The sequence below is a fragment of the Saccopteryx leptura genome, chromosome 2 (genome assembly GCF_036850995.1).
Source record: "Saccopteryx leptura isolate mSacLep1 chromosome 2, mSacLep1_pri_phased_curated, whole genome shotgun sequence".
NCBI lineage: Eukaryota > Metazoa > Chordata > Mammalia > Chiroptera > Emballonuridae > Saccopteryx > Saccopteryx leptura.
Genome location: NC_089504.1, coordinates 219,808,299 through 219,819,841, shown reverse-complemented (window position 1 = coordinate 219,819,841; position 11,543 = coordinate 219,808,299). Strand labels below are relative to the sequence as shown.

General features: G+C 37.2%; 1 protein-coding gene across 6 annotated transcripts in view; it reads right to left on the bottom strand.

Annotated features, from left to right (window-relative positions):
- BRWD1 (bromodomain and WD repeat domain containing 1) overlaps positions 1–11,543 on the bottom strand; it is a 147,538-nt gene that overhangs the window by 5,444 nt on the left and 130,551 nt on the right. For 4 of the 6 annotated variants that reach the window (XM_066370173.1, XM_066370175.1, XM_066370177.1 and 1 more), the window contains one exon: positions 10,200–11,123. In XM_066370173.1, the coding sequence (XP_066226270.1) occupies positions 10,200–11,123 (924 nt within the window). Of the gene's footprint in view, positions 1–7,609; positions 11,124–11,543 lie in introns of those variants that run through there. The other 2 variants (XM_066370178.1, XM_066370179.1) reach the window with 1 other exon arrangement.

Genomic DNA, 11,543 nt, shown 5'->3' with positions numbered 1-11,543 from the left:
AGAAAGTGTCCTTGCAGCCAGGAGCTAGAAAGTGAAGGGGACCCATCAGACAAAAGAGACCCATCACGTGATTTCCCAAGGGCAGCTTGGATCCAACACATGGGAGCTTTGCTGAGGAGCAATGTGGTGGTGGACCTACTACTTAACTCCACGGTTACCTATGTAGGTGCACCCAAAGCCAGATTTTCAAATTTCAAACACAGAGCAAATAGTACTCTTCTAGGGCAGAAGTATTTGATAAAAATGCATCTAAAGTTCATTTACCCCTGAATGTTAGGACTTATCTCTTGGCAATCTAGTCTTTTATAAGATGGAAAGAAACATCTATTTGTTGTTTCACTTATTCATTTACTGATTGATGCTCATATGTATCCTGACTGGGGATTGAACCCACAACCTTGGCATATCTGGACAACACTCCAATCAATTGAGCTACCTGGCCAGGACCTTGGCAATCTCGTCTTGAAGTCATTAGGAATCAAACTAGCTAAAACCATTTTAAAGGTACATAGTCTTATCTAACCAGTGGTGGCACAGTGGATAGAGCATCAACCTGGGACGCTGAGGACTCAGGTTCCAAACCCCGAGGTTGCCAATTTGAGCATGGGATTATAGGCATGACCCCATGGCCACTGGATTGAAGTCCAGGATTGCTGGCTTGAGCAAGGTGTCACTGGCTCAGTTGGAGCCCACCCCTCTCCTCAGTTGGGAGCCCACCCCTCCCAGTCCTGTCAAGACTGGGAGGCGGTCAGTGCACAAACAACTAAAGGGATGCAACTACAAGTTGATGTTTCTCATCTCTCCGTGTGTTTGTGTGTCATTTGTCTCTAAGAGAAAGAAAAAAAGTACAGAAGTCTTGCTGGGGATGAGTTTATAGGTCCTGGCCTCAAGTTTTCAAAGAATCAGCAGTCCATAGGACAGGCTGTAAATCAAGAAATGATTACACTTGACATCTGGAAAGCTCACTCCCACTACAGCCTTTTCATTACTCAGGACTGGAAAGTAGGGTTTTGAGATGTCAGCTATCAAGCATTATTCTCTATCAGTGAAAGTACCAACTACCAACCTTCTTAGTTTTTCCTTCTGTAAATGGAGATGTCGGCCCTCCCATCATTAAGGACAAATGAGTACAGGTGAAAACAGCTTCTTTGCTTGACCCGTTAACACAGCAAGAATCCTGAGTAAAGTCTTTTGCCCTCAGAAGAAAAGCCCTTCCGCTTTTACCGTAAATCTATGAAATGCATTTCAAAGATGTGCCTGTGCTTTCTCCAAGACCCATAATACAGTGTGTTCGTAAAGTCATGGTGCACTTTTGACCAGTCACAGGAAAGCGACAAAAGACGATAGAAATGTGAAATCTGCACCAAATTAAAGGAAAACCCTCCCAGTTTCGGTAGGATGATGTGGCAGCATGTGCGCATGCGCAGATGATGACGTAACACCATGTATACAGCGGAGCAGCCCACGGCCATGCCAGTCGAGATGTGGATGGTACAGAGGAAAGTTCAGTGTGTTCTGTGGCTCACTAAATTTGAATCCGTGACCAAAGTGCAATGTGAATATTGGCACGTTTATAACGAAGTGCCACCACATAGGAATAACATTACTCGGTGGGATAAGCAGTTGAAGGAAACCAGCAGTTTGGTGGAGAAACCCCGTTCTGGTAGGCCATCAGTCAGTGATGAGTCTGTAGAGGCTATACGGGATAGCTACCTAAGGAGCCCTAAAAACTGCGTGAACCCACATTGAATTGCACTGAATAGGCATGAAACTGGGAGAGTTTTCCTTTTATTTGGTGCAGATTTCACATTTCTGTCGTCTTTTGTTGCTTTCCTGTGACTGGTCAAAAGTGCACCATGACTTGAGGGACACACTGTAGTTCTCCCCAATTAGGTTAGTAACAACTTTACTTAAAAAAATAAAAATAAAGCCCAGAAACACGAGTCCCTTTTGCCAATTATGTTTCACATGCTTTCCCAATGAGAATTCTATTTCTAAAAACACATTTTGTTCAGTGTAAATTACCAGGCGTTGCAAAGAAACGTCATTTTAGCAGACTAAGCTAAGCATCACGGCAGTGCCGCACGCAGCATACCCCATTTATTTGGGCTCGGTGGAGTCACATGCATGTGTAGCTGGGGAAGTAAAATGGGAAGTGGCTTAAAGTGCAGTGTTTTTACCCCTTCTTCCTACCACTAGGAATGTTTAGCCTCCCATCCAAGTACTAACCAGGCCCGACCCTGCTTAGCTTCCGAGATCAGACAAGATCGGGCGCGTTCAGGGTGATATGGCCATAGACCACTAGGAATTTTTAAATTGTGAACATTATAGATCCAAAGCCAGTCTTTATCTTTAGCACATTAAATCATTGTTGGGCAAAGTGGGGTGGGCAAAAATAGGTTTACAATTGTGAGTCCATGATAGATTTATTCTATTGTTAATACTGCCATTTGTAAACCTGCTTTTGCCCACCCATGTATATTAATATGCTATAACAGATGATGAATAGTTAAAATATATAGCAAAATTAAGGCGAAATTTGTACTAATGGCAGATTCGGGATATACAAGTATCACTCAAAGAACAACTATTTGCATACTGAAAAAGAATTAAAAGTAGACAACAGGTTCACTCTCCTACAACGTACCCAGTTGACTAGCAAAGATAAAATCCTATTACAACCAAAAAGTTCTGTAGGACAAAATGATTTAAATTGTAGCAATTACTTTGTGATGTAGTGATGGAAGTACCCTATACTGATAACTTAGGAACCTAGTAGATACTAACTCTAAGACAGGGGTCTCCAAACTTTTTACACAGGGGGCCAGTTCACTGTCCCTCAGACCATTGGAGGGCTGCCAAATACAGTGGTCCTCTCACTGACCACCAATGAAAGAGGTGCCTCTTCCGGAAGTGCAGTGGGGGCTGGATAAATGGCCTCAGGGGGCCGCATTGCGGCCCGCGGCCGTAGTTTGGGGACGCCTGCTCTAAGACATATGAGTAAATGCTTATTTGTACTCCAAAATTAGAGAAAAGTTAAGATTCTACAGAAAAGACTATAGTAGGCTTTTTAAAACACTTTAAGGAAATTTAAACTTCAAATAACTATGTCCAGAGTGAGGGAGCATATGAGAGTATATTATATTGCATAGAGCAATTCCAACTTGCTAAAGCTGTATCTCTAAAGTCTTAGCTCATAGGCCCTGGCTGGGTAGTTCAATTGGTTCGAGTGTTGTGCCAATATGCCATGGTTGCAGTTTGATCCCTGGTTAGGGCACATACAAGAATCAGCCAATGAATGCAAAATTTAAATGAAACAACAAATTTGAGTTTCTCTTCCTCTATCTCTAAAATCAAATAAAAATTTTAAATAAAGTCTTGGAACATAAAGTGAAAATTTCATAAAGAATAAAATAATCTAAGGAAGAGTAACTTGAGTGGAATTAAAATAATACATAAATATAAGTCAGTTAATTTTATTGAAAACTTAGTAAATTATAAAGTGCTTTATTCTCCTTGAAAAACTAGTTTTTAGAAATATATACAGGATAATTCAATTAGGTAAGTCCAATTTATATGTTAATTTACCAGCTTAAAATTTTTTGGAGGATGCTCTAACAATACATTTGTGATAGTGTTATTTAATACTAACAAGATAGTACAATTCCACAAGTCCTAGTGTCCCAGATGGTCTTGGGTCAGTTGTGTGTGTTGGAAGTCACTGAGTGCTTGAAGCATTGTTGCTGGCCTATAAATGAATCCCTATATGGGTATGGCAAAAACCTCATTAGAATAAAAATTTACATTTGTAATACTCTTATCAGCTTACCTAAATAGCCACTTTAAATAATAACTCAGATCATTGTGTATTTTAAAATGGTCTGCAGTGAACAGAAGCAGATAGAGACATTACAGCTTTGATTAGAAGCAATAATCTCGTTTCTATATTTTAAGGATTATACTTCTTGATACAAAATTGTTTTCCTAAATCCAAAGTAAATTACACATCCTTGCTATAGAAGCATAAAGAATTTTAATCTGATTAGCATTTTAACAGGAATATTAAAACAAATTTGAGAATGGAACAAGAGAAAAGAATGCCTAAATCAAAATGAAAATAGAGCCTATTTCATGTACTTTTCAAGTACTGATATTATTGATTGGTGTGGTTGGTGGGTAAATTCCACATAGAGGGGAAACCTTTTAGTTGCAAATCATAATCTGTCTCCAGCAAGGCTTTGTCAAAGCTGGTCTGAGATGTCCTTTCTTCACTGCCTCCCTTTGCTGGGAACAATGAAATGACCAAAACTCAGGAAGCAAATAGGCTTTCTCACTGGTATTCATCCCCACTAAAGCTGGTTTGCAAAAAGGATTCCATAAACTGAGAAGTCTCTTTAGAGAATGGCTATAGAATAAAGTTTTCTGTAACTCTCTGGGTTTAACATTATACAATTTTTTTCTAGGGGAATTGGTAATAGAGGTGTCAATTCCAACGGTGTGGCAGTGTGGCAGGTCAGGAGACTCAGAAATGAATCCATAATCTAGAGTTCTTCATTTATGAAGTCTTCAATACACTCAATGAGGCTACCACTGAACCTTGAATTGTCTTGTTTTGCACCTACCACTAACAAGGTATAGCTTCTCTCATTACTAGAAAGGTAACTGGTAACAACATTTTTATTATCATTCTCACAAGATTTTTTACTTTTCTAATTATTTTTCTAAAAAGCTGATGAAAGCTCAATGAAGTATGAGAGGGATCTGATACTTATCTGTTTAATGAACTTTTTAAAGAAATATCTCAGCACACTTCAAACTAACAGGCAGCATAAGGTATCAGAAGTAAATACTGAGTTTACAATTGTCTTTATTTCTTCACAAATGAAAAGCAGCTGGGTCACAAGGAATCCAATGACATCCCTTGTTCAAGGACATCTCGACTCCCTTCAGTCTCCCTCAGCCACCCAGCTCGTAGCCCTGCGTTCTGCCCGCATGAGAAATCACAAGTGGGTAGAGATCAGGGAACTGCTTATGACAAGAGGTCAAGGTAAGCTGGAAGGAAAATGGACCCCACATTGCAGATCTTACTGAATTAATCACCCAGGAGGCTTGAAGCAATTAAAAAAAAAAGCCTTATTAAATTACACTCTTACTCTTTCAGTTAGTAACTGACTAAAAAACTGGTTCCTAGATGAAAATGCTCAGATGTGCTAATAAACTCAGAAAATTAGGGAACATGAGATCTTGCTCCCCAGCCCGTTGTCAATTTGGCTCTAATAAATACTTGTAAAAATTCTCTTTTTAAAAAAAAAAAAATAGAGATCTTGTGTGGGAGTGGAAAATTAAAAGATTTGCCTCTCTGAGAGACTCGAATAAAATGGTGAGAATTTTTCAGGTGAACTGAATGTGTACAGTCTGAGACTAAATATAGATAAACACTTAGAAAATTAACGTCAGTATATTAAAAACCAAAGATTCTTTTGGCATTTCAGTCTTTTCCTGTGGAACCACCAGAAGGTGGGCTGCTGCCATTGTCAGCAGTTTGTGGCTGGTCATCTCATTTCAGCTAGGTCAGTTAGAATACCTCCTTCTCTTTAGCAGCTCAAATTCCCATGAAAGTCTTTAATAAGTGATAAAACTTACCTTAAAATTAACTTCAAAACTAAGGTATAACCACAAAATATATATGTTGTAACACTTATAATTATATTAAGTGCAACTATGAGTTCTGACAAGGCGCTACATAGTAACATGCTCCCAAAGAGAGGAGCCTACAGATTGGTAGGACCCAAATGTTGCGACTGCCTCCTCCCTCAACCTCTCTCCATCAAAGTTGTAAGAGCAATCCTGGAGAAGACTACAGTAAGAGTCTAGATTTTTTTTTTACCGTATTAATATATTAGGAACAAGCTTGGCAGATTGAGTGGTAAAAAACAAACAAACCCTGAACTTTGAGAATTCCCATGTATCCTTAGGCAACATCGATTATTTAAGAAAATAGCTATAAAAATACTCTTTAAATGTGAGGAGAACACAGCCCTCATCACTATATTTTCCACTTCAAACCTTTCCATTAATTCACAATTGAGCTACAAGTAGAATTAGCATTTACTAATTAGTTGGACTGTATTTTCCAACAACGCTCATTTTCTCCCTGGCTTTGACAAATTTTTTGGTTTGGTCTTTGTTTCCAAATACTAGAATAAGAGAGTCTTTATACTGTTAATTTGAAAATTCTTAGGGTTTCTGCTTTATTATTTCCTGATATCCATAGCAGAAGTGCAAGGTATACTTAAATAATGAACAGACAAAAATTTCTTCTACAATGAAAGTGCTTTGTTGTACCCATCATACTAGAATAATTGAGCTATAATTTCCATTCAGTATAAGAAAACTAAAATATTTGGTGACAGCTACAAGATACCTGCCAGAGTAAATATGCTGACTTAATATCAATGAAAAAAATGGGGCTGGTATTTCAACTCTAGTTAATGTCAATACAAAAAAACGTTATCTGGCCATTTAAGTTACTCAAAAACTCAATGCAATTAAGTAGCAAGGAAACCAAAAGTACTATATATGCACCTTTAACAATGTTCTTACATTCTGATATAAAACCCCATCATTTTCTTCAATCAAATCAAGTATGTCCTGAGAGAAGAGATTAAAATCCTTTCAGCTTATTTTTAATCTTATACAATGAAGTTACTAAATTTTGTATGTATTTATTCCATAGGGGGGGAAAAGGCTAGAAGAGGGACAAGGAATGTAGTCGTGACCCAATGTTATTATATATAAGACTTTTTACTTAAGATGTCATCAATCAATGGAGTGGGAAGGATTTGGTGACATCTCTTAACCTTGTTTTTGGACAGCAGTACCCTCAGACATTTTTATTGATTTATGTCTTTCTCCATTTGCACTTCTAGGTTTTGAAGTGCATTTTCCTAAAACATAAGTTCTTTCCTCCATTTCCTTGTTATAAAACTAATTTTCAAGTACAAGATTTAAAAAGAACTACTGTATTTTAATTTAGAAGGTATAATTGCTTTATCCTTTTCTAAGGATTACTAAATTGAGAAAGGATTTAATCAGAGATTTGCCTCTAAAATAAAAAAGGGAGAACAACCCCTGAGAGTTATCTAGGGATAAACTTTTCCTTTTATTCAGAAATTACTATACATTGTCAGTATACCCTTTTTAAATTAAGTAGGATATGGGGGGGAAATGCTTTTAAGACCTCACCTATTTTTTAAGTGTCTGAAATCCTTTTTTCTTAATAATGCTTGGTAAAACTAATCTTTCAAAGAAATCGAAAAACAAATCTCAATACCTCCAACCTTTTTGTTTAAACCATAAATGAATAAAATCATAGGACTTTGGACATACACAACCACAGTAGTCTTTTTTCATATACCATTAAGTTACTTCATGTGCAATGTAAATGTAAAGTTACAGCACTTCTGTATCAGTTCACATAACCTTTTATCTTCTCTCTCAAGAAAAATACAGACTGTATCCCAAACATATTAAAGTACATCTGTGCATTAAATCCCTGCGCATTTTCACATAAAGTAGAAAAAAAGGTCAAACGTTCTAGTGCTCAGTGTAAACATTTTGAACTATTAATTATTTATTAATTTTCCTTACAGGTATTTAGGAGTGTGTGTCACATATTCAAAGTTAATCTTAGGAATAGCACCATAACAAAAAAAAATAAAAATGATGATTCTCTCTATAATCCCTTAGTTTCACTTCAGAATTTGAGAAGCTACCATTTTGAGAAACATGCCTTCAAAGTCACCAGGCCAATTCTTGTTTTTCAAGATGAAACCAGAATACTTCTTATATAAACAAGAGTCTAACCATTTGGACAAAATAAAAAATTAGTAATTAGTTGACCAGCCTATCAATGACCAATTTATTCAGTCTAAAAGATAACCTATTGACGAAGCCCAAATGGTCCAAGTATCATTTTACCAAAAGAATTTCTGTTTATGAAGTATTCCATATTTATTTATGACTTTTTTGGTACCTTTTCACAAATGATGGTAAACATGGAGTTATAACCCTGAGAACAGATATGAAACAGAGAAGCTTCAGAAGAGTTTAAATAAATTAATGGATACGACATCTACCACCACTTCTTAAAATTAAGAAAGTAAAAAGCACTCCATTAATTTTTTCAGGTGAAGAGTCAAGGACAACTATCCTGCATCACAACTATCCTGTATCAAACTGTCTACTATACAATTAATACGAGCTTTGAGAAGAAGAGCATCATAGTTTTGAAGTGGTGATAGCTCTCTAAACCAAAGGAGAGGCAGGTATCCCATCTATCTCAGCTGGTAATGTCAAAAAAATATCCTTCCCCTTGTGCCTTACATCCAGTAGAAAGCATACCTTCTACCATTTCAAACCATTAACTACAGTACAAAGTCACAACACTTAAGAACATTCTTTTAACACTAAAACCAGGGTCTGGTGCTCTTCCATATCTGCCACCTTAAGGAGACACAGGAGAAAGGGGTTAAATTTTGTCTGAAACCAAATACTTAGGGCCAATAAAGAGTAAAAAGTTGGGAGTACTGTAACATACCCCTTCGCTACAAAATATGTAAACCATTTGAATCAAGTCCATTTCAGGCACAAACAAGCTAGGAATGGCCACCTACATATACTGTTTGGAGTAGCACAACCTATCAAGTAAAAAAAATTTGGCTCGAAAAATAATTATGATTATTTGATGTGATAAAAGTTTCATTTTAAATGGATTCCAAAATTATTTTCCCACAAAACATGACTTTCTTAGATTTAAACTAGAGGTCACTAATAAAGATACACTTTGTTGCCCCACCAAAGAATGCATGAGATTACACATGGCAGCAATAAGCTAAAACATAGAGATGGAGAATGACACTTAACTGTTTTCCTATGTAAGTGAGATCTGCAGTTGCACACTTAACAAAACTCAACCCTACGATTTCAATAGAAATGGGGGAAACTACATATAACTTAAATACTCTTTTAGTCCTGTACACTCTATTAAAGAAAAAACTTTTCCTAAATCTAAGGCACAAAAACTTCTCTATTTCATAGTAAACCTATGTAAGACCAAGAGTTTGGTTAAATCCCATACATGGATACCAAGAGGTCTTGGAAAGAAAATTATATAGCATTTTTGTTAGTGCACAATTTAAAAGAAAATGCTAGAACCATGGTATGGTCTGGCCTTAGAGGTTTAAAATATACAATCAAAACATTATAAAAAATAATTTACCAGCACTTTATAAATTCAAATTTATAAAATAAAAGTGTTATTTTCCTTTAAAATAAAGAGAAAGACTAAACAGCATTTGGGGGAAATAAAAACTGGAAACCATTTCAATGAAAATGACCAAATCTGGTAGAATGCATTCTACTCAAGTAGCCAGAGAAAGAAAAAAAAAAAGTGGTAGGTACCTTACCTACTACTAATCATGGTTACTCCTCCCATGATTATAATGTCAGTATGCACATAATATTTATGAAAAATTTGTAAACATGGGTCATGTGAAATTGTTATACTACAATAGGACATGGGTTAAAAACTACCATCTCTTGAATTCAGAAAATATCTGCATGGTACCTGCTACCATGAAAGTAATGCTCACTGGTTTCAATAACCAGGGTGTCTAGTGTTTAACATATTTCAAATTCTTGCTGTATGTAGTTAAATACTGTTTAAGTAGATCTGCCCCCAAAACGAAGCATATTTTGGCACCTGTGCTGAATGCTGTTACAAAGGCAAGCAAGTGCAAATAAAAATAACAGTCATGATTTAGTCACATTCATAACTTTTCATAGAAAAATATAAATATATTCCCTGAATTGTAGGACAAAAAAAATAATTTCAACAGCCAGGTTTCACCATAAATCCCAGTCCATTTTCTCTTTGAATGAACTGGCTTTCCCTCAAGGTCATAAGGTGCAATCATCAAACTCTAACACATTTTCTAAGTTCCTGTCATCATCCCCATCATGGTATCTCACAGTCCTTCTACCCTGATTTCTCGTTTTTATTTTTGAACGTCGGAGAACTCTCTTAGATTTTGCATAGTCCAAATCCTCCCAGTCATTGTCATCCACACTTAACCTAGAACGCTTGCTCTGTCTTTGTCGCCTCACAGTTTTAGATATGTTAGCTGTAAAAGTTTTACCTTTTCTAACTAGTTTTGCTTTTCCTTTCGCTTTCCTCTTTTTGATTTTTGTCTCATCAGCACAGTCAACATCTGATTCAGTTATAGATCCCAACTCTGAATCAGATTTGGGACTTGTGTCAGGTTCACACTCTGAATTCCCTGTCATTTCGGAAATCTTCACACTTCTCAATTCAGGCTGCAGTCTCTTCCTTTTTATTTCCGTCTTAGCTGCTTCCTGCGACTCCTGAATCACTTCTGTCTTACTGAAAGGAGCCTTCCCATAGGTCCTGAGTTTTCTGCCGTTCCACCTGCGCAGCCCGTAATTCAGTTCCTCTTCAAAGTTAGTCTCGGCAGTAGCTTTCTGATCCAAAACTGACTCTGAAGAAAGCTTTCTATCCATTTCACCCCCAGGAATATGGCTTTTTGAATCTTCCTCTGAAGACCCAATCAATGAGTTCTTTTTTCTAGAAGGTGCAACATTTGTTTTGTGATTACTGGTATGCCTGTTCTTATGTTCTGAATCCGACACGCCTTCAGAATCTGAGTCTTCATTTAAAGACTGACGGGTGCTTTTTGTGCTCCTGTCTGAGTTAGTTCCGTGTGGCTCTCCTTCACAGGACTCCTGTTCGTTCGGCAGTTCCCAGTTTACATCTCCCTCAGAATCACTCTCTGTTTTCTTAGCCGTGGTACACACAGAGCGTAGAGGCTTTCTCCTTCTGCTTCTGCTCCTGGTACGCCCCTGCTCTACACTAACGCCTCCCATATCACTCCGGGGTTTACTCTGACTGGCAGCCATGGCTGCACATCTTCTAGGAATCCTTAGGAGACCTGTTCTGGCTTTAGAGAATTTCTTAACCACCTTCGAATTGCTGTCTGAGTCACTGGAATACACCCTTTTCCTGGAAACTTTTCTGCTTTGTCCATGGTCTTGTGATGTAGAATCTAAAAATAAGAGTATTCCTTTAATCTTTAATAGAACATTTAAATAACTGCAGTTCAGAAATCATTCTTAAAAACTTGGAAGAGGCAGTGAATGCGATGGGAGCAGTGACCTGACAGGCTCAGCACCATTCACAAGTACATGTTCCCATCAGTAAAACCCCAGGCCTTTCTAGCTACACACACAAGACACCTAACACTAAAACACTTTATTACATGCATAGAGACTCAACTCTGACCACTACACTAAGGTATACAAACTAGTTGCTTACTCTTAGCCTCCCTAAAACTCTCCCCTTCAAGTTCCTATCATACCAACAACTTTTCATCCAAGTTTTAGCTGCATCTTGCTCTTTAATTTTTCATCAATCCCTGTTTACCATGAGTATTATCTTAATATAGCAACTTATTTTACCTCTCCAT